General features: G+C 41.8%; 2 protein-coding genes across 2 annotated transcripts; one reads left to right on the forward strand and one right to left on the reverse strand.

Annotated features, from left to right (window-relative positions):
- The first annotated feature begins 1,961 nt into the window (after positions 1-1,961).
- ubxn10 (UBX domain protein 10) lies at positions 1,962-5,174 on the forward strand. The gene is made up of 2 exons (XM_015336830.2): positions 1,962-2,077; positions 3,960-5,174. Exon 2 carries the CDS (start codon positions 4,052-4,054, stop codon positions 4,844-4,846), a length of 795 nt encoding a protein of 264 aa, XP_015192316.2. The 5' UTR covers positions 1,962-2,077; positions 3,960-4,051; the 3' UTR covers positions 4,847-5,174.
- Positions 5,175-10,273: 5,099 nt separating this feature from the next.
- On the reverse strand, positions 10,274-25,841 carry ddx19a (DEAD-box helicase 19a). The gene is made up of 12 exons (XM_006641889.3): positions 25,633-25,841; positions 24,654-24,723; positions 24,432-24,485; positions 21,290-21,425; positions 19,989-20,081; positions 19,393-19,495; positions 18,854-18,968; positions 17,908-18,085; positions 15,070-15,307; positions 13,888-14,050; positions 13,155-13,346; positions 10,274-12,195 (listed from the first exon to the last, which is right to left on the reverse strand). Exons 1-12 carry the CDS (start codon positions 25,687-25,689, stop codon positions 12,134-12,136), a joined length of 1,461 nt encoding a protein of 486 aa, XP_006641952.1. The 5' UTR covers positions 25,690-25,841; the 3' UTR covers positions 10,274-12,133.
- Positions 25,842-27,819: the final 1,978 nt, after the last annotated feature.

Genomic DNA, 27,819 nt, shown 5'->3' on the forward strand with positions numbered 1-27,819 from the left:
CGTTTTTGTCCAATGTAAAAACCAAACACCTAGCAGGGATGAAGTATATTTCTCCCATCTCGGGGCTTCAGCTGTAAGTGTGAATGGAGGCATATATGGCCTGTGACACCAATTAGCAATTGATTTCCTATGCCCAACACAAGCTTTCTGCAAATTTCAGTATGAGGCAGTCGGGCTTTGTAAGATCATATAGTGCTGTACCTGGTACCTGAAAAGAACCTGACACCTGTGACAGAAAACAAAACTAAGTTATGATGTTTGTTCCGCCTCAGTGACCACACCCACAGATACCTGCACTGACTCACTAGGGCAGCTACCCTGGTTCTCCACTGCACCGATACCTATATACATGCCAAGGGATTCTACTGTGGACTGCCTCAGGGCCTCCTTCAATAATAATAATAGCTTACTCTTATAGAATGCTTTTCTGGACACGCCACTCAAAGCACTTTACAGGTAATGGGGATCCCCTCCACCACCACCAGTTCAATCAGCTCCCCCTCCTCCTGGGGAAAACTAAGGTTGCTGCTGGAAGAGGTGTTAGTGGGGCCAGCAGGGGGCGCTCACCCTGCGGTCCATGTGGGTCCTAATGCCCCAGTATAGTGATGGGGACACTATACTGTAAACAGGCGCTGTCCTTCGGATGAGACGTAAAACCGAGGTCCTGACTCTCTGTGGTCATTAAAAATCCCAGGGCATTTCTCGAAAAGAGTAGGGGTGTAACCCCGGTGTCCTGGCCACATTTCCCATTGGCCCTTACCAATCATGGCCTCCTAATAATCCCCCTCTATGAATTGGCTACATTACTCTGCTCTCCTCCCCACTGATAGCTGATGTGTGGTGAGCGTTCTGGCGCACTATAGCTGCCGTCGCATCATCCAGGTGGGGCTGCACACTGGTGGTGGAGGGGATCCCCATTACCTGTAAAGCGCTTTGAGTGGAGTGTCCAGAAAAGCGCTATATAAGTGTAAGCAATTATTAAATTATTATTATTCAGTTTCCTGCCAGCTCTTTCCTTTGTGGATCTTGCTGTTGGCACATATTCATTGGAAGACATTGTCCTTTCTTTAACCCGTTCACCTCCGTTTCAAATCCAGTGCGTTTGTAAATTGCCAGACAAACTACACGGCCCGCAGGCTACAGTATAAACCGATCTTGAACCACTTCTTTGGGAAACAACTTCCCACAGAAGTTATTGTGAGAACGGTGTGGTTGAATGCATTCAACCATGCACGACATCAGAAGGGAGAAAACGTGAGATTTTAAAGGCTGGTCACAAATCAAATTAAATTTAGCCTTTACCTAATGTAGTATTAACACCTTATTATTTAAACAGATTAAAAAAAACGTAAACGATCGTGCTCACGTTTTAGAGATGTGAAGTAGTGAATTAACACTTATAAATGTACAGTTTTAACTGAACCACACTGGCACAAATAGTTTGCTTCATATCCTAAATGACAACAGACAGTAAGATCTCCCGGAGGTGTATCAATGTAAGTACAGCATCTTAAACATCTGCTGTAAGCCTTACTGTACCTGCAATATAGTGTACCGTAGTACAGTACTTTCCCACCATCACCTTGATATTGAACATGATGGTAACACTAATTATTTTTACGATTATGCTGTAGTAGCAGAAAAACCTTTCCTTAGGCCAGTTTTACAACGTAGTACTCAATACAGTTTTTCCCTTGTTAAAAGCCATATGCCTCTCACACTTTATCACAGAATTGGAAGCTGCACCAGTATTAGTTTAGAGACAGACAACCAGATGTATTCAAGCACGCAACCCTGTTGTGCGCTACAGCAAAATGAGGAAATTATGCTGCGGAGAAATTATTTGAAAGGAAATTGCCATCCTGATATTTTTTTAAGGGGTTACAAGCGTGTTTGCTAGACGCACAACGCCTCCCCTCGGGCTCTTTATGACGTCCCCAACCGCGTTGTCAAGGCGACGGGGCTGTTGTCAGCTGCGACTTGACGCTGGGAAATTGGCCCGAGACTCTTAAAGCTGCAACGAAATTGGTGCCGATTAGCATAAGTGTGGATTCGCAAAACGAGACAGACATGCAAGGTAACTGAAGCAGCTATTTCGGTTTGCATCCCGTTCAATCGGAAGAGATCGTGTGCTCGTCAATACACGCAACCAGCTAGCAAGGAACTACAGAGTAGGACGGCGGTTTTGTTGAGCCTTTTTTACTAGTGACATCTAACATCCATAACGCTGTGACAAGTGGTCTGCTCCTGTGAGGCTCTGGTTAGAGAGAGGGGTTATGTCTCAGAATATGTTTTAGCGTGGATTGCGGCGCATTTAATATGAGTCAGGCAACAGTGGCGCATTTTACGTTTACCTCTGGCGTTTTTGAAATTACGGTACTCGGATTTGCAATAACACATCAATAACACCAGGTCTGAAGATGACAAAAACCTAAGACGAACGGCGTCAACCCCCCCCCAAGACCATTACAGTGAATTTCCACAGCACGCACGGAGCCTACCAATTGCAACCGTGCAGAGTTCTTAACTTGAATAAATTAAGAATATTGTCACGTTATTTAATTTGACAGCGGCCGTCTTCCGCTCGCGTTAGCGCCCTGCTCTTGACTGTACTGGACATGTAAAGAAACAAAAATTGCGAGATATCGGATCTCCGTTTGAAAATATACTAGCATTGTGATGTACAGTATTCAGAAGCCAAAGTCAAGCTAATTGACGACCCCTATGGCTATTAACGGTCATTCGACATATCTGTAGTAGTTGCAGTTCTTTTGCGTTTTATACAATACTATGGCTCGGGCGAGACGTACTGTATATGCTCATATAAACCTAGCAACAGATCACAACACCTCAAAAGATTTCGCTTCTGCGACGGTTCGAGTCTGCACATTTATCCTCCCTACAAAAAAAGAAATAAAGAATTTATCGTAAAGTTGCATTTTTAATATATTAAAACAATGATCAAATACAGTCCAATCCCCACGTCCCTCTGTATCCTAAGACGATTTGAGAGGACAGTCATTTTTTTTTTATGCAGATGTCCAAATGTTCGTCTAGAAGAATGTGTTGTTACTTAAGTTACTTGCAGGGAGAGAATTTCCATTCTGTTGCACACAAGAGCTAATTCAATTTTTACACATTTAAAACTATTTTTGTAATAATTACGTGAAAAGATTAAACAAGATGACTATACCTCTCAAAAAACAAAAACACTGAGCTAGGAGTTTTTGTTTTATGCCCAGGGGACCTTGCAAAATTATGAGCTGCCCCCAAAAACGAGAATTTTTCCCAGAGGTTCAAATCAATAAACCACAATTAAAAGTGAAGCTTCACTGCTCTCTATCCAACATGTAGAATTAATACATCCCTATTATTTTTTTAATCTTATCCTCGATTGACATTTTCTCAATGAGTAATTTAGTCAATGCTTAGAAAGCCTTAAAATTAGACATTTTCTTATACCTTGCACATTGCAAATTACGCCATCATCAAAAATGGGGAAAAATAAATAAATCCATGTTGTAGTGCAGCACATCCCTAAAAGGGGCCAGAAGACTTGTGCAGAATTAGTTTGCCTAATGTAGCACGGCAACCCAGTATTGCAGTTTATCAGGAAGTGTCACATTTCTAAAATTTGCATACAAGACACAAAAGGCAATGCCATGCATGTGCTTAAACCCAGAAAATGAACTTGGATAAAATGCATACAAATAATTCTACATTTTCCCCGAACACATATCCTCCGTGTTGCACAGGCCAGTTCTGAAGTAGTTGAGTGAATTAATTTCGATGTTGAGGAAATAAATGATTCGGTTGGTCTCGGCTGACCAGAGGTGCACCTCACCTCTACCCTCGTTAAGTACAAAATCCCCTTTTCACTGGCGGAGAACAATGGCGACATTCCTTCTACTTCTGAGTGAGGAATGACTTTGGTTTTTTCCTTCTTCCTCCTTCCACAGCTGCGAGAGAAGGAGATGGCGGCTGTACCACCCTCGGAGAGTCCTTTCTTCCCATCACTACGGCTTCCATGGAGAAATAGGATTCGTACGCTATGCATGTAACAAGGCCCAAGTCTGCCAAAGGTCGCAGCCGACCTGCCCTCCACTGCACCCAGAGTGTGCACACCGTTTCCCAGCATGGTTCCCCCCTGACACCCAGGCCTCCTTCCAATACACGCGGAAGGGCGGGGAGTTCCCTCAGCTCAGCGACTCAAGCGAGACGGGGCAGTCTGGTGAAGACCGAGGAGATCCCAGAGCTCCTGCAGGTGCTCCCCGCTCAACCGATGTCGTCGCTGAACAGGTACAGAGTGCTTCCTTCGATCGAGAAGAAGGAGGAGGAGTCCGGAGACACGGCCACTCAAAGCTTAGTGGACAAAACCACCAGGTTGAGCATGTCGGATGATCTCATCATAAAGGCCAAGAACAGTCACGTGGAACAGCAGCGCCTTTCCTCTGCGCACAGGAGGGCGGCGTCCAGAAGCACGCCAGAAATGACCGCCCCTGCAGAAGCAAGGGGTTCTCGAGGTCAGAAGAGGCAGCCAGTCGGCGGACACTCGGAGACAGGCGGGTCCCCGCTGGACAGAGAACAAAACCTGCTTCTTGCCGTGCGATCTCCGTCTGGAGAGAGATTTCAGCATCTCTTCCGTCCCTCGGACACCCTTCAGACAGTCATAGCAACCGCGGAGGCCGAGCACGGAACCAGCTACGAAGGTGGGATCATCGAGACCATGGAGGTACCCAGAAGGAGCTTCCACAACTTATCCCTAACTTTGGAACAGAGCGGTATCTGCAACAGGACAGTGCTGTGCGTCTCCCAGAAAACAGACCATTCAGCGGGTTCTGCATAATCGTGCCACACCGATACAGCTTGAATCAGTGCATGACTTAACTAACCCACCAGAGCACTGCGGTTGTATTGTTTTGGTTTCTAAGAAAGTTGAATCATCGTCGATTCAGTTGGGTATTTTTTTTTACGTCAAATGAAAAAGACCATAATTTCCTTTCATTTTCTTGTTGCAATCAAGATTTTATGAAACCTTTCACAGGACCTTAATGTAACAGTTCTTCATTTCTACAGTAACTGCAGTACTTCACAATTACAATTAAGTTGTATTTGCTTACCTCTTCTTTTTGGTCCATGTGAGGGCCATAAATAAATGGTAATCGTGCACCACACACTGTTTTTTCTAGGTTAATATTTTTTATCAGCTCAATTTCAGTTGAATTCACTTTTTTTATTCCTATTAACAAGCAACAGCTGTTGCTTGACAACATTATTTACCATGTTTCTGTTTCATGCTTCTGTGAAGTAAGACATAAGTAGTATTTAGTCAATAAAATATCTAATACTTTAAACCAGGTGTCCTTAACATTTCTCCTGGGTGCCCTAATCCAACCACTTTTATAGGCCATCAGTAAATTGTAAGTCTCTAAAGCCGGGCTCTCCAGGCCAGTTCTGCAGGTTGTCTCGGTGTCTTTAAAGCAGCAACACCTGAAAGGCTGAAAGAAGCTGTTAAAACAATTAAGCCAGTAGCCAGCGGTTTTAACTTACATAGAAATGAGTTGGAATGAAATCCTGCTGATATATTATCCTTCCAGAAGCTGGACTGGACAGCCCTGCTCTTAAAGACATGGAACAATTTCATTCCAGCCAGTTAAGATGTAGAATAATTTAATCATGCAAGTTAGAGATCAATTAGGACAAAAATTCTGATGGGGAACAACTATGAAGTAATTACTGTTGATTTATACAGGTGATCTATATGACAAACACAATTTGGGCTCTCAGGGACCAGAGTTGCAGATGCCTGCTTGAAAATGAGAATAGTTATTGAAAATGAGCTCCTTGAAGATTTAAATTACATTTCTGGTTAGAAGACAGCACTTCTCTTTTTTTTTTTAGTATAAGTTGTGTAATTTAAGTAAAAATCTAAAAACAAAAATCACTTCCAAAACTATTTTGAGTGGTTTTCCAAGTGGAATTTAACTAAATTGATTTTATGTCATTGATTTAAGGCCCTTGGAATCAGTTTATTCCCTCAAGAAAGGCTGGCGTGGAGAAAATGTTTTGTGATAAATCGTGTTGTCTGCAGCTTTTGGTGTGACTTTGTTTTCAATACAAAAGTGGTTATGCATAAAAATAGAGATAAATTACCGGTACTAACAGGATTAGATGAAACACACATGATGGTTTCTCTGGAGAATTTCATGTTTATCAATTATTACGGTACTTGTTTGTGCCTGTTTCTTCATTTAATTAAATTCCTGCATTTACAAAAGGCTGAGAGCCTGGGACGAGACTGGCCAACCATACACAAACCCGTCTATTAGGATTAGCCCAAATTTTCTAAATAATCTGTACTAATCATATATGTTCTTAGAGACAAATGCTTTTGGAAATTTAGTGAAGTCCTTTAAAGGAGTAGAATATGTTTAGAATAATGTACATCTACAGTGGTGTGAAAAAGTGTTTGCCCCCTTCCTGATTTCTTTTTTTTTTTGCATGTTTGTCACACTGAAATGTTTCAGATCAAACAAATTGAAATATTAGACAAAGATAACACAAGTAAACACAAAATGCAGTTTTTAAATAAAGGTTTTTATTAAGGGGGAAAAAAAATCCAAACCTACATGGCCCTGTGTGAAAAAGTGATTGCCCCCTAAACCTGCTAACTGGTTGGGCCACTCTTAGCAGCAACAACTGCAATCAAGTGTTTGCGATAACTGGCAATGAGTCTTTTACAGTGCTGTGGAGGAATTTTGCCCCACTCATCTTTGCAGAATTGTTTTAATTCAGCCACATTGGAGGGTTTTCGAGCCTTAACCGCTTTTTTAAGGTCATGCCACAAAACTCCAAAGTCTTCATTTTGTTTTTCTTAAGCCATTCAGAGGTGGACTTGCTGGTGTGTTTTGGATCATTGTCCTGCTGCAGAACCCAAGTGCGCTTCAGCTTGAGGTCACGAACAGATGGCCGGACATTATCCTTCAGGATTTTTTGGTAGACAGCAGAATTCATGGTTCCATTTACCACAGCAAGTCTTCCAGGTCCTTAAGCAGCAAAACGGCCCCAGACCATCACACTACCACTACCATATTTTACTGTTGGTATGATGTTCCTTTTCTGAAATGCTGTGTTACTTTTACGCCAGATGTAATGGGACACACACCTTCCAAAAAGTTCAACTTTTGTCTCATCAGTCCACAGAGTATTTTCCCAAAAGTCTTGGGGATCATCAAGATGTTTTCTGGCAAAACTGAGACGAGCCTTTATGTTCTTTTTGCTCAGCAGTGGTTTTCGTCTTGGAAAAGCCATTTTTGCCCAGTCTCTTTCTTATGGTTGAGTCATGAACACTGACCTTAACTGAGGCAAGTGAAGCCTGCAGTTCTTTGGATGCCGTTGTGGGTTTTTTTCTGACCTCTTGGATGAGTCGTCGCTGCGCTCTTGGGGTAATTTTGGTCGGCCAGCCACTCCTGGGAAGGTTCACCACTGTTCCATGTTTTCGCCATTTGTGGATAATGGCTCTCACTGTGGCTCGCTGGAGTCCCAAAGCTTTAGAAATGGCTTTATAACCTTTTCCAGACTGATAAATCTCAATTAGTTCCTCAATTTGTTTGGATCGCAGCATGATATCTAGCTTTTGAGGATCTTTTGGTCTACTTCACTTTGTCAGGCAGGTCCTATTTTAGTGATTTCTTGATTGAGAACAGGTGTGGCAGTAATCAGGCCTGGGTGTGGCTAGAGAAAGTGAACTCAGCTTTCCAAAGATGTGATAAACCACAGTTGATTTATGTTTTAACAGGGGGGGCAATCACTTTTTCACACAGGGCCATGTAGGTTTGGATTTTGTTTTTCCCTTAATAATAAAAACCTTCATTTAAAAACTGCATTTTGTGTTTACTTGTATTATCTTTGTCTAAAATTTCAATTTGTTTGATGATCTGAAACATTTCAGTGTGACAAACATTCAAAAAGATAAGAAATCAGGAAGGGGGCAAACACTTTTTCACACCACTGTACATTTCCCTGTCTAAATCTTACTTGACGTGTTGCCTACCTAATTATCCATACCATTTTCCCTCTTCCAGACCATCTGAATGTTTAAAACACAGTTTCGATTTTTTTTTAAAGCCGATTGTACAAGAAAATAAAATAGTAATACATAAAACATGGGATACATTTTTTTGTGTTTTTTTGAGTTAATGAGGACAGGACCATTCTCTTTTTGGCTCAAGCAACATGACCTACTGTAAGTGGAATTTGCTATGCCTTCTGTGAGGTCACTAAATCTACTGTGCCAGAGAACGTCGAGACTCATAAACATGGAATCATTCCTACGTTGTTCGGGATGAATTATCCCTGAGGAACATCCAACCATTTTCTAATCACTTTTTCCAATTCAGGGAAGTGGCGGAGCCGGAGCCTATTCCGGCAATGGGCACAAAGCAGGATACACCCTGGAAGGGATGCCAGTCCATCACCCGGCACACACAGATACATAGCCAGAAAAACAGGCTCGCAGCCAGTCTGGTGTCCTGGCAGTTGTGCTACACTGCTTGGGGAATCATCCATCCATTGTCTAACCACTTCATCCAATTCAGGGTTGCTATCCAGGTGCAAGGCAGGGTACATCCTGGACAGGACGCCAGTCCATCACAGGGTAGATGCAAATGCCCCCACACTCACACCAGGGCCAATTTTCCCAGAAGCCAATTAACCTACCAGCACTTCTTTGGGAGGAAACCAGAGCACCCTGAGGAAACGCAAGAGAACACAGGGGTAACATACAAACTCCACACAGACAGCACCCCAGGTCCAGACCTGAACCCAGGGCCACAGTGCTGCGAGGCTGCAATGCTAACCACTGCGCCACAGAGCTGCCCTTCTACAGAAAATACCTTTTGCTAACAAGGGAAGTGAAGAATTGTAACGAAAGGGAACTAGCTTCAACTCAAAGCGTTTCAGAATACGTTTTGGTGGACATTTGCTTATTAATCATAGCTGAGGCAAAAGAAGAATCATGCAAAGCTGAAAAAAGGTGGCATTCTTCCCTCTTGACCAGAATGTCCAACTCAACGCCCCATCTCGCCTTTGGCTGAAACGTTAAACTTGATCATTTAAGCTTATATAGGGCCCTGGGATCAATTGGGGTGCCATCTGTGTGTTCGCATGCATTTTCAGCCTGGTGCCCCGGTCTCCCTCCAAAAACATACTAGTAGGTTGAATTAACCTTTATTGCCCCTAAAGGAATTAGTCTTGCACATCAGAAGCTCATAAACATATAATCTAACATATACAACAATAATACACTACAACAGCAGTACATTACCACAATACAAAACAACATTTAATAACATCGCACAATCAGAACTTAGTCCAGTACTAAAAGATTAAAAACCGATGATTAGCTGGTAAAGTGTCTAAAACAACATCAACAATAATAAGATCCCTACCTGCAAACAATCTTTTCGTTGTTCAATAATTCAATGCTTTTAGGTATAAATGAAGTAAATGCTCTCTTAGCCTTCATGCAGGGGATTTGGTACCTCCTCTCAGAAGGTAGGAGAGGACATTCTATTAGAGTGGGTGAGAGGGGTCATGGAAGATTTTAAGTTCAGGATTAATCATATGTCACTCCGTTAGACATGTTTTTGAGTTCAAGGATGCGCCGGTAATATTGCAACCAGGCCTGATCACTTTGTTAAACTTGTTTTTCTTCTGCAAGGACAAGGCACCTCCTCAGCTCCGAGTACAAAAGATTGCAATGCTTTAAATAAAACCGTCAAATGTTTTTGTATTCCTTTACTGTTGCAAGATCAGTTCCACTTTCAGTTACAGAGTTCATAGGAAAAGAACATCTCTTTCATTTGTTAACGGGCTTGGAAAATTGGCCCTGGTGTGAGTGGTCACACCAGGTGTCTGTGTGTTCCCTGCAGTGGACTGGTGTCCCACCCAGGGTGTACCCTGCCTTGCGCCCGTTGCATGCTGGGATAAGCTCCGGCCCCCCCTTGACAATGGACTGGATGAAGCAATTGGAAAAAGGATGGATGGATTAAAGGTCCCATGGCACTGTTTACAGGAGCAGCAATGTTGTTCTGGCTACATTCCACTTTTATTTAACTGGTGAATTAGTTTAGGTCCTTTTCCACCACTGCTGATGCATAATGGCTGCTATGCATCACCCAGTTCTGCACATTAATGACAGATGAAATAGGATCCCACAACAAAATCTAAACTGCTTTAGATTCTATTATTCGAAAAAGAACACCAAATAAACTGGCAGTAAGCAGGTATTCTTTATTACAATAAATGTTACTTAGAAATAACCACAAAACCATTACACACAGCAGTGTAACATACATTTTGTACTGCTGTCATTTGCAGACTCTCTAAATGCAAATGATAAATGCAGGGGCATTTAGAACAACTAATGTCACTCAAGCACTCTCATAACATCTGCAGATAAGTATCCAATTGCAGTCCAAATAAAAATGCATACACCCCATTGTACAAAAAAACCGAACACCAATTAAAAATTCATTTTTTGTCTTCAGTTAAGCTTTTTACAAATTAGAGTAACTGGGTGCAGTCGTTCCTAAAATTTTAGGTACACTTTACATATGCCTAAATTTTTACGCGGTAAAAGTGTCTGAATTCCTGTCTTTGTACAGAACTTGCTAGCCAATGTTGCAAAGAAAAAAAAATACATCCCTCATTTTCTGTCCGAAAAAGCCAATCTGTTCATCTGAAGCACTTCCAATACTGAGTTTAAACAGGAACATGATTTTAAAACAGGACTTTTTCCAAGTGATCCTTAAAAAGCATACTTCTGCTCTTCCGATTTACAGCAAACTATAAAGCCATTGCATGGCATTGTAAAGTCTGAATTGAGTGTACCCATACTTGAGTACAGAAGAGATATCGCAGATTAGGAAACAAAAAAGATATACTGTTAAAGGAATGTTAACTGGTACAAGTCATTAACTAGAGTTATATTTGGCAAAACATCTTCCTTCTTCAACACTAAAATCAACTGCAGCTCATCAGTCTCAGAGAAACACCCCAGTGATCTAAACTCAAATCATAGATATCTATTGCAATGTGGACCGTAAAGTATCTGACAAACTGCCAATGTCAGTTACATGAAATTTGTTTTTGTAATAACCGGATGGGTAACCAAAGAATCCAAAACATTTTTAACCACCTTTCAGTAAACTTCCAGATTTTTCCCCCATCCTTACCCAAAACATAAGTTTCAGTTCTGGCAAGATTCTTATTTTGGACCAGACTTCTCCAAACTTTAAGAGAAACTGCTGACACACTTTTGAGCCATTTCCTTTCATGATGCTGGGAAGCTACAGTTGAGACACATCACCCAATAACAGCAGTGTCGGAGGTGTAAGTCTTCCACAGGTGAAGGACTTGAAATGTAGCCTTTCGGGACACTGAAAAAATGTTTGAGCAACTGAAATTTCAATTCTTTTGCTTTTCTAAAGCCATTTTCCTTCCTTCCCCCTATCCAGGGTCTACTGAGCAAATGACAAAAGGTCCTAACTACTATTCTGGAGCAAAGGCAAGCAAAACAAGAGCAGCAAAGGTATTTTGGCTCATGCAAATTCCTCTAAATTAGACTCAACAGATACTTCTCAGAAACCAAAGAGTTAGTCATTCATCTGCCACAGGATGTTTTTTTTGCTTAAAATCGGACCACGCGTTGCAACAGATCATCTTTTATTTCAGTGCTTTACCTCTATCTGTGGTCAAACTGTTAAAAACAAAAGACCCAGCCAGAACCAAACCTTGACCAATTCTGTCACCTCATATTGAATCTAGTTGACATTTAGAGCTACTGACCTGAAGTTAAAATATTTTGCTTTTAAGGCTAAGACCTAATTACAATCTCTTGTAAACCCCTTCTTTCACCATCTAGTTATTCCGTTACAAAAAATAAAATATTTCCCTAGAGCATTATACCATCCAATTGCAAAAATTTGACATGAGGTATAAGATTCTTTTATGCTGAAGTTGTTTCCTTTGCTGGCTACACAACATGACAATTTGAACCCCAGTCCAACATGTGCAGAAGTACAAAGCACTCGACGAAATAGGCTGGAAGAGATTTTCTGCTTCAGCCTCCTCAGTTGGCAATTTTCTCAATTTCATCAAGGTCATCTGTGTCCAGTTTTTCTATTTTTTTGTCTGTTGGGGGGAAAAAAGGTTTCAGTTACAATTCCTATTATAATGGGAGAACTGAATTGCAGGTTCTGTCTCTTAGACAATTTTTTTTTTAACCAAGTCCGACCTCCACAGTAGGGCATTAAAAATATCACTTTCAGGAAAGCACAGGTGTTGATCCGAACGTCAAAACTAAATACAAAAATGGGTTCGGAACACCTGGCTCAACTGAAACTCAACCAGCCTGAATGAGGGTTAGGAGTGTGCTTTCTGTTCCGCCACCTTAAAACAAGATTTAAGACTAATCTCCAGGTTCCTATTGGATTTAAAAAAACACCTTAGTATTTCTCTTGTATGTAAAAGGAAAAACTTTGCTCCCAAAAATGCAGACAACATGCAAAAAGCATTTTGAAGGACAAAGAAAACTGATAAGTCTTAAAAACAAACTGTACTTTTGAGTCTGACAGCCACAAGACCATGCTGAATAAACAGGACCTTGATTAACATCTCATCTGCCTGGATTGTGCCATATTAGTTCTCTCTCTTCAGATTTAGGAGTATGCACTATCCCCTCCTTTTTCAGCTGGAAGCTTGATGCTTCAGATTTAGGCACTGTTTGGAGGGCTGACAGCGATCAGCATAAAATACAAAGGCGCTGACAAAACCCAGTTAACAGGGTCATCATCACTTGGAGAAGCCCACTGCTTGGGGGCTAAAGAGACAGCCCAGGTCTAAACCTGCAGCTTCTTGGCTATAGGGTCCATCTTTCTCTCCAAGTGAATGTCTTCACTGGATTCATCAGTCAGGAGTACTTCACAGTGCTGCTGATGGGTGTTGCTTTATCCTCCAGAAAATACCGATACACCTCACAGCTCGCCCCAGAAAGTACCGAAAAGGCCACCTGCAGCATGCCAGATTCAAAGAGAAAATGACTCATGTAACCCAACCCACCCCCCCAGACCTGTAAGTAAAAGTTAACTTACTGAAGTGCTCTTGGATTCGATTGAGGATATTCATGCTGAACTTGCTGTCGATCATGTTGATGGCCAATCCCCTCTTCCCGAAACGCCCCGTGCGACCAATTCTGTGCAAGTACGTCTCGTTGTCAGGATTCCCGTCTTTATCCACGGGCAGGTCGAAATTGATCACCACGGATACCTGCTCTACATCAATCCCTGCAAATCAAACACGCGCACAGAACTTTAGAGCGACACCAAAGATCTTCATCTTAAATCTTTTGCTTCTTAGTTAACAGATCCCAAACACTTGATCAGTCATTTCTCAAAGGATCCTTGGAACTCACTGCCAATTTGATTAAGGCACCCGTGCAGCAGAGGACTGTCAAGTTGGGAATTTTCCAAAAATCATCTGGGGTTCAAGTATAAGTTTAATACTAACGTGTACAGTTTTGTTTGTCCTTTCAGTATATTTATCATCAATTGCCTATCAATCATTAAATCGAAAATATTTGTGCTGAGCATTTAACCATTTCAGATCTCTTTATATCACCCCCACTCATGCAGTAAGAGGGAAAAACGAAAATCTAAATTAAAAAGAATCTGAATCAGCACTACAAGCTGCAGTCTTAACTTATCAGTGTATACTTTAATGAAAGATAAGCTAAAACAAACTGCAGGGAAGTCCATCAGGTCTCGTGGGACGCTGTCTTCATCAGACACAGTTTGGACGGGTGTCCGGAAGGTGCACGATAACCACCTCTGGCGCACACGTTGGTGGTGACCAGAACCTTCTCCTTTCCCTCCCGGAAGCGCTCGATGACCGCGGCTCTCTGCTCCACCATCATTTCCCCACTCAGCAGGGCGACCTGGTGCCCTTCCCGGGACAGCTCCCCTGCCAGCCAGCCCGCTGTCTTCCTGGTCTGTGGAGGACGGGGAAGGGGAAAATCCGTGACCGGCGGTGTAACCCCCCCTTACAGCTTACACTTTGCAAACGTCTTTCCTTTCGATACCGCCCAGCTGGTAGATCTGAAATTAGCTCCGATCGCAGCTATGAACAAATCACTCTAGTGCTGGAGCAGAAAAGGCTACATTTTACATTCCTCGGGGGCCACTGGCAAAGTCAACCCAGTGAGATTTTCAGTGAATTATGAACCCCAGGGCAAGTAGAAACTGTGGTTATTTTAAACAAAGGCTTGTGGGAGTCTATAGCGAGCACTGGTTAAAAATATTTCAAATTAACACACGAGCAAAATTCTCTAAAGCATGTTTCCAATTTAACAGGGCTGCTTTTGCATCACTGGAAGTTTTGCTGCCTTAATGAGGCAACACAGCGCTACGCATACATTGCTATTCAGTCTCTTTTGTGATGTAAATTGGAGGTTGTACACATTACTGTGTGCTCAGTTTCACCGTGGTCTGAAATGCACTCAGCAATGCAGATTCATTATAGCCCTAAATGTAAAAATAGCACAGTTCCCCATTAATTAGGGTCAATTACATAGTCTATCACCTTGACTATACAGTTTTTGAAAAATGGTTCCTCAATCATGATTGCAGCACAGGAACCTGAAAGGCTTTTTCCTACAAAGAAGGACCAATGGCATAACCTCTTCTACCACAATTTGTTATATACAATAGTGACATTCTTGGAACTAGCAGTTTGGCTACTATTCGAAACTGCAGCATGATCACAAAGTCAATTAAGCCATTCCTTTACTTGGCTGAAGTTTGTTCCAGACTCCCACAACTCGCGTAAGGAGGTGACTTGATTCCCACGTTTTCCATCTGTGTCCCCTGGTTCATGTTCTAGTAGGACTTTAGGCAGTCTTTTGTGCAAAGGAGACGTTTCCATTTTCAGTCCTAAAAACACTGGTTAATTTCTACTTCTGAACCTGGGAGACTCTTGATTATTACAAAAGCACATTCCATCTGTACTTACATGACAGAAGATCATAGCCTGGGCAATGGTTATGGCTCCATATATGTTACAGAGCGCGTGGAACTTCTCCTCTTTGCTGTTGCAGAGGACATAATACTGCTTGATGGTGTCCAGAGTCTCCTCCTCGCGTTTGAGCTTGATGATGTTGGGGTCTGGGACAATCCTCTGTGCGAACTTCCACACAGAATCCTCAAAGGTGGCAGAGAACAGCAGCATCTGGCAATCTTTCGGTAACATTCTGCAAGACGAGGGTTGAAATCCAGGTGTGAAGCCAAACTACCCTGCTAGAAATCTCTTGTCCTGAAGCAGCTCTGAACAAAGATTTAGAATGGCCGTCTAGAATAATATAGAAGGTCGCGCCTATTTTCCCCACCAGTATTCAAAGACGGCTGGAAATAATTGCATCACTTATCTCATTAAACTTTGGTAACATTGTTACCACTGCACAAAGACCGTAGGATGGGGATCCCTAGTTTGCAACACAACAGAAAACAATTTTGCTGGACTGGCACTGTACATAACAGAGCAAGGCTGAACACACTGTAGAGCTGTCAGAGGTTACAGAATCATGCACTGCGGTGAAAAGGTGTTAGACATCTCAGATGCATCTATCCATTTCCTAATCGCTTCATCCAATACAGGCTCATGGGGGAGCTGGATATTGGAAAGCAACAGGTGCGCACACACACACATTTTCCCAGAAGCCAGTTAACCTGCCAGTATGTCTTTGGAATGTGGGGGGAAACCTACACGAACAGTGGGAGAACATATGAACTCCACGCAGACAGCACCTCGGGAGCTGAACCCAGAGCCCCAGTGCTGCAAGACAGCACCGCTCACCACTGCGCCATCTTAGATGCAACCAGGAGCGAATATATGTGAAGAGCAAGAAGGATTCACTCCACACCTCTACTAGAGGTTCCTACTACTTTAAAAAAAAAAACTTTGTTTCTAACAGTATCACTTAGCTTGAGTGAGAAGAAACCAAGTTTGTAATTTAGCAGCTTTTTCTTGCATTGCTCCTCTTTACACGCTCATTAATCTAAAATACTACAAAACACAAATCCAGATTATGTTCAATAACAACGGCTACAATTTCATGAGGAGATCGCAAAATGCATTGCCAAGCGGCAAGATAAACATTTAGTTCTAGAAGCAGCATACCAAACCATATCTTTCTAAAAGCTAAGGAAATCTCCCAGTAACTTGCCTTTTCTTTTTACTTTACAATCTCAAGTTATAAAATCAATCTGTCCAAGAAACCACCTGTTATTTGTGCAGGTCTGTCCTCAAGGCTCTTGCCTGCCATCTAACACTGCTGAGCACTGCTGGAGAGACGCCTCTGTCCCAGACCTCATACAAGGCTTATTAGCAGCTGGTGTTCGTCCAGCTGCTACACGCGGCAGCAGCATTCAAGACAAATACGAGACGACACTTGAAAGTGACAGAGCGAAGAATGATGAAGATGAAGAATGATGAGAAATAAAATTATAGCCATGTTTCCTCCACGGCTGTAGAGTGTACACAGAGTGATGTATGAGGTGGCCTTTTTTAGAAATCTTTCTACTTCTATGCGTTCTGTTTTGAAATAGCTGGGTTGATTTCTCATTTTCACACAATAGCAAGTGTTAAAGCAGCATTCAAGACAAGCGCTTTGAGAAGCCACCTTTAAAGGCGCTTTATTATTACTATTATTATTATTAAAGCATGTGGTGCTACTGGTCTTTGTGGCCAGTGTACGTACAATGAGGTCAAGATGGGCAAACTGTAGCACAAATGGAGAAACAATTACATTTTACAGTTGAAACCGTGAAGATCAAACCGGTTTGTAATGCTTCTTCTTTGCTGATTGCTGATTGCACTTTCCCATGAGCACCCGATAAACTTTACCAGCACTCTTGTTTTACGTCTGCTGCCATTTGCCACTGTTCGATATGGTTCTACAGAGCTAAAGGTGGAGGTACTCTTGGCAAACTCTGTACCAGTCCCTCAGTACCATTCCACACAAGTGAGGGTTGCACCAGGGAAAACCCATCTTCTCCATGTCACCCTGCAACTCCCAGCTGCAGGTGTGAGCCTGGCTGGGATGGGTAGCTGGGACGGGAGGCCTCCTGGGAAAACGAAGGTTGCTAAGGTTGCAGGTGTTAGTGGGGCCAGTAGGGGGCACTCACCCTGTGGTCTGTGAGGGTCCTAATGCCCCAGTATAGTGACAGGGACACTGTACTGTAAAAAAGGTGCCGTAATTCGGATGAGAAGTAAAACCGAGGTCCTGATCCTGTCACTTCTTGAAAAGAGTAGGGGTGTTACTCCAGCATCCTGGCCAAATTTCCCCCTGGCCAATCCTGGCCTCCTTATAATTCACTACTCTGTTCTCCTCCCCACTGAGAGCTGGTGTGTGGGGAGCGTTCTGGCGCACTATGGCTGCTGTCACATCATCCAGGTGGGGCTGCACACTGGTGGTGGAGGGGAGCGCTTTGAGAGTGGAGTATCCAGAAAAGCAATATATAAGTGTAAGGCGTCATTATTATTAAAGACAAAAGGATCTACAGGAGGGTTCCTGCTTCAAGTGTCACACATTTTGTGTTACCCTCAGCACTGTATTTAATCTTCTTGTACTCTGGTCTTTGGGTAAGACAAACACTAGGTCCTACTGTAGTGATTCAGCAGTAATATTACACAATTCTGCAGACCCATAGTAAAAGACTCTGCGATACTCTGTGTACATTCATAATCTACCTGGATTCCCTCAGAATCAAAAACGTTGGCCGAAATTGCTCATATCGGTATCCTCATTATGAGCTGCCACTAGTTTTCTCCGTTCCTCAAAGGGGAGCTCACCTCTGAATGCGAATGCTCTGGTCTTGGTGGCCTTGCGTTGCGATCATGACGTCGGCCTCGTCCAGCACGAACACTTTGATCTTCTTGGGGTCGATGAACTTGAGCTTGACGCACCAGTCCAGCACTGTCCCCGGGGTCCCGATCACGATCTGCTCCTGGATCTTCATGCCCCTCTCCACTGCACGCAGACACACAGACACACTCACAGAGATCACTTGTGTTCTTCTACAGAGATGGGCGCTTTTATTCTAAGTTTGGGATTGGCATTTTTCTTCTGCATTCCTAGTTAAAGAAATAGTATGAATCGGTATAAAGCTTAAGCCTCACAGCCAACCTACAGGGAGAGTGAAATGAAGAACTTGGTGAAAATCTGACAGGCTCGCAGCCAGTCTGGTGTCCTGGCAGTTGTGCTACGCTGCTTGGGGAATCATCCATCCATTTTCTAACCACTTCATCCAATTGAGAGTTGCCATCCAGGCAAGCAACAGGCACAAGGCAGGGTACACCCTGGACAGGACGCCAGTCCATCACAGGGTAGATGCAAATGCCCCCACACTCACACCAGGGCCAATTTTCCCAGATGCCAATTAACCTACCAGTGTGTCTTTGGACTGCGGGAGGAAACCGGAGTAAACCCACACGATCAAAGGGAGAACATACAAACTCCACACAGACAGCACCCTGGGCTCAGAACTGATCCAGGGCTCCAGTGATGTGAGGCAAAAATGCTAACCACTGTGCCACCTGCTTGGGGAATCATGTCAACTGCTAATAAAGTAACCCAGATTTTTCACCTACAAACAGGAAAGATGAGTTTGCGCCGAGAGTGCAGTTTGTTTTAGGAATAGAATTTTAAAAAAGCAAGGAGTTCAAAACTGAACTGACAACACACAGGACTGAAAACAAAAGGAATTGAACTAAAATGCTCAATAGACAGGATACTCACATTTATTGCCACGGATGGCGTAAGCAAGTTTTACTTCAGGATAAAACTGCCCCATCTGCTCAATCACCTTCCCCGTCTGTAAAGCCAGCTCGTATGTTGGAGAAACGCACAAACACTGAAAGAGGTGGGGGAAAAGACAACAAAGTCAACATCAAAATGATTTTTAAAGCAAATTACCAGGATTACTAGGATTTTGCTTGAGCCAAATGCTTGATCAGAAGCTAATATATTTCAGTTTTCTATCTTGAAGCTTTTTTAAAAACTTCAGATACTGCCCTCAATGACTTGCATATATGAAATACAAACAACTGAAGTTAAATGATTAAACTTAATTAAGGCTTTTTTTATCATAAGCATAGCGACTTTCTGTCATTGACTCAAATCAGCATAGAACCTTACCCAAACATCACAAAATAACTAAACTTGTATCAAGGACACCACAGAAATGTAATTCTAAGTAAATTTCTTTATATATATATATTCAGAAGAGAGAAAATATGGAGCCCCTGCCTATCCAAACAATGACTTATTCAACTCACCTGTGGCCACTTGTTTGCAGGGTCCACATGACTCAGCATGGCCAACACAAAGGCAGCTGTTTTACCTGTGCCAGACTGTGACTGCGCAATTAAGTTCTGAGGCCTGAGAACAAATCACACGAAAATGAAAAAAATCAGACAAACATACTGTTTGTTTGGCGATTTGTATACAATCTTATTAAAGGCTGTTCTCCACCAAACAAGAATAGACCTCTCCTCTGCTAACTGAATCCTGAAGGTCTTAGCTATATTAAAATACAATATTAAGCGATATAACCTCCACACTTGTTTACAATTTTGAGGTCTTTGCATTTCGCATTCTGACGATTCTAAAGGCATTTTTCCTTGAATTCACAAAGCAATCTTTTCCAGAACAGTTATCCACTCCGGGGACTGCTTAATTACTCAACACTGCAAATGTTTTTAGGATTTGGCACCGATATTACCTTAATGGTTTTGGAATGACGATGCATGGTTCCCCAAATAAAATGTACATGAGAATGCAGAAGGAAAACAAGGATTCCTTTCCACATCTTGACAAGGACTACATTTCAGTAAAACATTTTCCAGTTTTCATTAAGTGAAATTCTACTCACGGCTCTGCAAGCATCATGGGTAAAGCATTCTCCTGGATTTTGGAAGGTCTGTTGAAACCCATAGCGTACACACCCTGAAGCAACTGTGGTTTCCTGGGGAGACAGACAAGAGCTGCTCAACACACCCGCGCCCTGACTCTGACATGGGCAGCTGATCAGTGACAAGCCTGCATAAAGGGCAGTTTTGTCTGGAAAACCTCTGGGGGAGAAAGCACGGTCAAGGAAAGAGGTCTTGCAGCAATTCAGAGTCAAGTGCTTATGTTCATTTCACATCACCCTCATTCAAACAGGCTGGTGATACAATAGCAAAGGCCATCAAAACGCTCGGATCAATGTTCATATAAATCAGCGTTACCCCAGCTCCAGTGCCCAAAGACTACTTACACTCCGGGAGAGTGAACCAATCTAATCCTGATCAATTCTCTAGACTGGTAAACATTCCATACAGGTGCTGAAGAGAACAGTTCTTCTGTGTCGTAACCACAGCCCCCTCTGATGCTAGAAAAAACATTTTGTCCAAGTCCATGGGCCTCATAACTCTCCTTTGACCGAGACTTAAGAATGGTTACAAATGAGAAAAGGCCTAGCTAGCCAGAACTGCTGACATGAATATGGTGAAAACCTCTCTTAGAATTTGGTACTTAGATCATCTGTTGAGTGAGAGCTGCCCGTTGTGAAGAGCTGTCTTGAAGTGATACGGTAACTGTATACGCTTGTGATATAACAGACTGTTAAACACAATATGTGCCTGACAGCCGATCATCATTTGTTAATGTAGTTCAGGTGGGTAGCTGCGTCAGCATGCGTATGCTGCAAAGGAACAAGAAATAGATTTATTCCAAGCTGAAAAGAGAACACAACATTTCGGCTGTGGAGCCTTCTTCGGGTGTGCACAGCTGGGAAAGAAAATAGCTGCTGCTAACACCTGGCACCTTGCTCAGGGCTGATCGGCTGATGGGGCTGGGGGGACAAAAGCAGGGATTCCTTCCGAAATTCCCCGTGAATCAGAAAAGAGACTTCTGAAACATAAATCCACATTTGTAATTAATACCTGAAGCACAGTTTTTCCCTTTTGCATTTCCCTGTGTTTTTCTTTTACGTACATTTGTGTCTATATCCACTCAATGAAGACTTAGATAGAGGATAGCAGCCCTCCTGTACAACTACCACAACAAACTAAAAGATGCAGCCCCATGCCACTTTACCCAGCATTCCGTGTACAAGACAAAAGCACATACAACAATTATGCAGTTTTTATATTAAGTTTGAAACACAACACTTATGTCCCGGTATGGACTTACAGTCTCAGCTCCTCAAAGGACTTGACAGAATACAGCGGGGAGTTAGGATCTCTCTGAAGAACCTCTACTTGGTTGGTGGTGTTCACCAGATTACTGCGAATCAGTTTATTCAGCAGTGACTGCGCAGCTCTGTCCTCTGAAACAGAAAATAAAAAAACACAGCTAGATTCAAAGACAAACAGGGTGCTTTTTAAGTTTCATCTGAGCTCAGAGGAACCTATAGCAAACAAGATAAAAACTTTTGCTGTTCCCAGTTACCCCAGTTATAGATGCATTTGTCCAAGAACTGTAATCCTATAACGAGGGCATCAAAATGGCAAAATAAATGTCAAACTGCAACTGTTCAAAACCTATTTGGTCAGTTCAATCTAAATGTCCAAAGTAAACCAACATAGTTCCGTGTCTGCCATTGATAATGTGTATTGAAGTATTCAGGATATTTCATTTTTTCAAAACCAGAATGGAACCAGAGAACTATCACTCCAAACATGAACTGAAAAGGAAACGAAAAATCTTGCAAAGCGTTTTGACACTTAAGGTGATTCTTTTATTCACAAAAGTTAAGAAAAGCTGAGTGAGCTGCAGTTATGAACAACCTGAACTTCGGTTTCAGTAACTTCTGTTCATCCCAAAGTGTGCCATGGTGCCCCTTTGGAGAGGTGGGTAAACGCATGAAAACCAATCACCTCTGAGAATCCACATTTAAACCACAGAAAGGGGAAAACACTTCTAAAACAAACATAAGAGTAACATGGACTGGATTTCTGGACTGAAGTTTTAAAAGTATTGTGCAATACATCCTGGATATGATTTGGATGTGTTCCTTCACTGGGTAAAAAAAAAGAGAATTGCAGCATTGAAAAGCTATCACAACTACATAAGTTAAATTTTCAGAAAGTAAGAAAGGTGCAGAATAAATAAGAATGAAGTTTTATGTCTTACAAACCAAACTAGAAAAAATCAGATTAGTACACCAAGGACACGCCAAGGCAGAGGGGCAAAAGAAGCAGATATCTAAAAAATGAAAGGAAAGTAGAATGCAATCAAAGCAAGAACGATGTGCACTAGAGTTAAATACATCCACTTGTCCATCGTCAGTAATCCTCTTATCCTGATGTAAGTTGTGGCAACAAAGAGTCTATAGGCATAGGCACTCAAGGCAAGACTGGGAGCCTGTGACTGCTTAGACTGAGCAGGACAGCAGTCTGTAACAGGGTCATGGAAAAAGGGACAGATCAGCATGTGTCCCCACAGCATTTTCGTTTGGGAGATGGGATGAAACTAACACACCTGGTTCGAACAAGGAGAGAACATCTTCACTTCTCTAATATTAGAGGACAAAATATTTAAATATATACAAACCATAAAATTACTTACGTTTAGACAGTATGCAATCTGAATTCTCCTGCCTGTTTAGTTGTAGAATCTAACTTATTTACAAGTGACTGCAGATAAAAAATTAAATTCCACAGCACCAATGCTACAAAACTAACTACAATGTTTTGTTGTACTAACTGCACATATGTCTGAATCTTGCTGATAATGTCACTCCAGTAAATGGTTGCAAAAATGAAACAGGGTTACTCAGAACCTCATACGTGAAAGCATTTAAAATTAACATTGATTATTACTCCTACCGAGCTGTGAAGAGACTCTCAACATAGTGCCTCTCTTACAGACAAGCAAAGCTAAAAAGCACTTGACTAAAGTGCACCACTTCTCAAAGCTGTCACAATTCTACAAAAACTCGCTCATGTTTTGGATGGCTAAAATTATAATTCAAGATGCCTCCCATCCCCTGAATTCTCAGTTTGCAATGCTTTCAACAGGTTGATGTGTTGTTCTTTATGTTTGTTGATGAATTGTACATTGTGTATTTTAATTAACTGTATTCGTTTTAATTGGAGAAACCTAAGACAACCTAACATATTAAATATAATTCCAAAGAAACCCATATCAGTTTCAGGATTTTATTTTCCAAAAATAAACCAGTTAATGCTTTTTGTCTACTTAACGAAAGCAGTCTCAGGTGCTTGCATCATAAAATTGATGCTTGTGAGATGCTTGTGATGACCCATGCATGATGGCTCACACCTGCTTAGCTTCAGTGGGCTGACAGTTATGCGCTGCAGGGTGATATGGCTGCTGGCCAAATAGTACTAGTAATAGTACACCCTACACCATTTTATATAGCTTCCAAACTATATAAAATGATAAACATCACGATAGCTCTGAATCTAGTATGCTCGTCGTCAGATTTAATCTGGCCCTAAACACTACTTTCTTTCTACTTCCTAAGCCACAATGAAGCAGAACTAGAAGTTCAAGTGCTTTTGCAAGTTATGAAAAACTGAGGAAAAAACTAGCCCCTGCAGCTGCCCCTGGCAGTCACAGGCTCCAAGGGAGTGTCTTCAGCATTGCAGCTAAGTCAATGTTCTGCGAAACTGAAACAAACGTTACAAGCTGCAATGTACCTATATCGTGGATCGCGGCACGTCACTTTGCTAAAATGAGTTGCAATGCTTTTAAAGATGCAATAAAATAAAAGCGTACTCTAAGTAGTGTAGAGTGGCACGGTGGTGCAGTGGCTTGCATTGCTGCCCTGGGCTCAATTCCTTCACCTGGGGTGCTGTCTGTGTGGAGTTCGTATGTTCTCCCCGTGTTCGTGTGGGCTTCCTCTGGGGGCTCCAGTTTCCTCCAACAGTCCCAAGACACTGGCAGGTTAACTGACTCCTGGGAAAACTGGCCCTGTGAGTGTGTGTGAGTGTGTCTGGGTGTGCCCTGTCCAGGATGTACCCTCTCTTGCGCCTGTTGCTTGCATGACAGACTCCAGCTCCCTTGTGACTCTGAACTGGATGAAGTGATTAGAAAATGGATGGTTAAGTAGTGTATTAATGACCCTTACCACATAGTTCAATCCCTGTTATAAAAGCATTATTAGTATGAGATGGGGTAAACAAACATCAATGTTGATGCAGCCCTTAACTACAAAATACTTTTTTTGTTACTGTAACTATTTTGAATAATAGGTTATTAAAGTAATGCATCAGATTTTTAATCTGCAGATTTGAACGAGCTGCCACTGACTGGAAAGTTTAAACAAAATATGCAGTCTAAAGTTAAGTTTCCTGTAGAGACCCACCTTTGTCCTCATCTTCTGGTTTGTCTGATTCATTGTCTTCTGGCTTTGTAGTGCCTGTATTGATAAAAAAAAGAGAAAAACGTATAAAAGCAGATTTTTCAAAACAAAGATTTTATATTGAAACAATCAGCTCAATTCCCGTCCCATTTAAAAGATATTTCACAGCACAGACTTCAATTACTTGAAGGAAAAATTATTGTTCTGCCGTCTCAAAACACTTACCATTTGCCTCAACACTGGGCTTCTCAGTTTTGGGTTTGTCATCCTTCTCTTTGATTTGCAAGGTACCCAGCTGTAATTAGAACCAAAAAAAGAACACAAACACTCAGGGCCAGGCAATATCACAGAGAGCAGCTTTCAAACAGAGATGACACGTTTATGACAGAAGAAGAAAAGCACAAAACGCAGTGGATAAACTCATAGCCTTCTGACAAGCTGTATATTGTACAGGACCGCACGCCTAACCTAATTAACTCAGGAAACCCAAAATGTCTCACCCTTCAATTTTCATACACTTTGATATACTTAAGTTCTTTTTAGGGTTACAATTGGGAAAGTGGAAAAAATCGGACAGCTAATGTTATTTTGTTATTTTGCTCTGTCTTAAAACTATTTAAATGAATTGTACGTCTTGCTCAAAAAGCACGGTTCAGACACAGTCGGCCAGGCTAATGGATTACCTGACTGTGCTCGTAGGAATTTCGAAGCTGCATAATTTGTTTCTAATACAGAACGAATGTTTCGTTTCCTGTTGTTCACTGCACATCCATCACAAGAACCGCACATAGGAATGATAGCTTTCACAATACAGCATTTGCATAAAATCTGAAATCTGAGAATAAATGAGATAATAAAGTGCAACTGGGAACTTTCCTGAAAGTATCAGTGATCCACTAAAACACAACGTAAGATGTAGCTAAAGTTCAAGCTTGTTTTCAATGAGACGCAACTTTGGGAAATGAGAGTGGAGCTACGCTTTTAAAAGGACTGTCGAGATTGGACCGGGTCGCTTGGCATAAAAAGTCTCATCTCTGTTAGGAGATATCTGCAACTATCCACAAACGTCAGAATATGTTTTCCTATACATATAACGACACCGGTAACAGCGCTTTTGTGTGTCCAAATATCTAAAGCCTTTCCCCCTGTATCCCTTCCAGGCCCAGTCTTTTTTTACAGTAGAAACACCCAGTTGCCACCTTACCGACTCTGCAGCAGCTTCTTGTTCGTCTACAGCCAAGGCCCAGGAATCGGTAGCCATAATTTCCCTCTTTGTGTTAAGATAATACCTCTTTCAAGTCAAATTTATGACCGAACTTAATGTTTCCAGAAGTACACCTTATTGTAAACACTCCACCGGCACTCGCTTCCCTGCAACTGTCCCAGCAGTACAACGCAAAAGAAAAAGCTGCGGCTGCGCACATGTAGTACTACACTCAGAGACTTCCGACTGGAAACTCGGGAAGAAGGTATTTCAGTTCCGGAAAGCGAAGTAGATTTACAGGAATGCGAAACTAAAGCAATGGTAGTTCCCCAGATGTTGACAAGCGTATGCACCAGTTTTTAACGGATATAAACATTTGATATGCTAAAGTTTAATCACAAGATGTCAAAATACGGATGTGTACAGTATCCAAAAGCTGATTAAAAAAAATCTATCACCTCACTCTCGCCGGGTTCCCCCTCGTCCTCTCAACATTTTGTATTACACTTTACTCAGTTGCTGGTGACTGAGGCATTGCTGGATGCAGCAACTAAGGGTGTAAAAAATAAACAGCAACTTCGTGACAAAGCAAGTATAAATGAAAACCGTATATTAAAGAACAAACACCTGGGAAAAGTCTATTAATCTCCAATGCAAAAAGTAATGCAAAACACATTTAAAACTTGAGTCTTGGAATATTTATATTACTTTTGTTTGGATTCACATAACAGATTATTTATGAGTCCATTTCATTCAAGCTGCACTATTTTAGTGTTGAAAAGAGAAGACTACATTACAATAGATTGTTAATTTGTTTGATTTCTGATATTATTGGTGAAACCCCATTTGGCTCAGAGATGTATAATGTACTAGGAGACCAACGTGATTTTAAAGCAAGCATGAAGTGACTGATGCTTTAACAACAGGCAATATTAGGTGTATTTCCATGTGTGGGGAAATAAAGTCTTCTGTAAAATAGTTTTTAATATACAAAGGAACAAGTAATAAATAGGTTTATTCCATGCTGAAAAGAGAAGAGAGAAAACACAACGTTTACGGCTGTGAAGCTTTCTTCAGGTGTGAGAAAGACAGGGCAAACAGCAAAGATTAAATAGCACAGAAGAACAAAAGCTGGGAGAGGGGAGGAGGCAGGAGGGGCAGAGAGGCCACTCATGAAGTGCAAAGTGGAGAGGGGCGAAGAAAGGTGTGAAGAATAGAGAAGATTACACGAGAATAAGTCAGTCATTGAGAGAAGGGGGAAGGTGTGAACGTAGTTTCAGGATGAGTTCCGTTTCTGTTGTTTTTCTGCTATGGGAGTTGAGAAACCCTTCTTTGGGAACAGAGACAGAGAGATCAGTGTGATCTTGGCCGTCTGAGGTGAAATGAGAAACTATGGGCTTGGAGAAATCTTTCATCTTCACAGCCCTAACATGTTCTCTGAAGCGGTCTCTGAGTCTCCTTCCGGTTTCCCCAGTGTAGATACATGGACATTTTTTGCAGGAGATACAGCAAATGAGGTTGCTGGAGGTACAGGATGTTGTCTGGGTGATCTGTAATTTTAATATACTGTATGTATATTAAATACATACAGTTTTTAATATACTGTACGTTAAAGTCGGTGATGGCTTGGCATCCTGTATATGCCAACTTGTGCCCCTTGCTTGCTCTGGCACCCTGAGTCCCTGACTCAGTCCCTGAATTGGATGAAGTGGTTAGAAAATGGGTGGATGACTATGTTAAAGTACAGTATTCTTCAGAACTCAAAGGAATTTCCACAGAGTTTCTCTATTGCTACAGTGGTATACTACTGCAAAATGCATATAAAGTTTTAAACAAAATCTTAAAGTCATTTTAGTTTGCCAATATTGTGCAGAAATTCAGATAAACCAATAACTAACAGAAACAACTTAGTTACAAACTGTATCATGCAGACTGAAGGAGCTTTTGGTAAATGCAGCTGCCATTAGGGAAATGGCTCCGTTTTAATTCCAAGGTTCATTTGCTTATCTGAGTTTTCCTTATTAGGTTTGTGTAGTGGTGAAATACTGAAAATGAGACAGGAAATCAGGTGAAAATTAGAAAGATGTGACTCTGTACTAATGCCACAAAACACATTTTACAGACAAATGTGAATTTATTCATTGAATAGGTTGCCAAGCTATATTGCAGAGCTTTCAGGATAAAACA

This window comes from Lepisosteus oculatus, chromosome 25 (genome assembly GCF_040954835.1).
Source record: "Lepisosteus oculatus isolate fLepOcu1 chromosome 25, fLepOcu1.hap2, whole genome shotgun sequence".
NCBI lineage: Eukaryota > Metazoa > Chordata > Actinopteri > Semionotiformes > Lepisosteidae > Lepisosteus > Lepisosteus oculatus.

What these genes read in the sequence shown, in the direction of transcription:
- ubxn10 (XM_015336830.2), top strand. Translation starts at nt 4,052, where the DNA reads ATGCATGTAACAAGGCCCAAGTCTGCCAAAGGTCGCAGCCGACCTGCC.
- ddx19a (XM_006641889.3), bottom strand. Translation starts at nt 25,689, where the DNA reads ATGGCTACCGATTCCTGGGCCTTGGCTGTAGACGAACAAGAAGCTGCT. An exon ending in CTGCAAACAAGTGGCCACAG is followed by an intron (nt 18,969 to 19,392) that starts GTGAGTTGAATA and finishes CACCTCTTTCAG; the next exon opens with TGTTTGTGCGTTTCTCCAAC. An exon ending in AGGCTATGATCTTCTGTCAT is followed by an intron (nt 14,051 to 15,069) that starts GTAAGTACAGAT and finishes CGTCCTCCACAG; the next exon opens with ACCAGGAAGACAGCGGGCTG.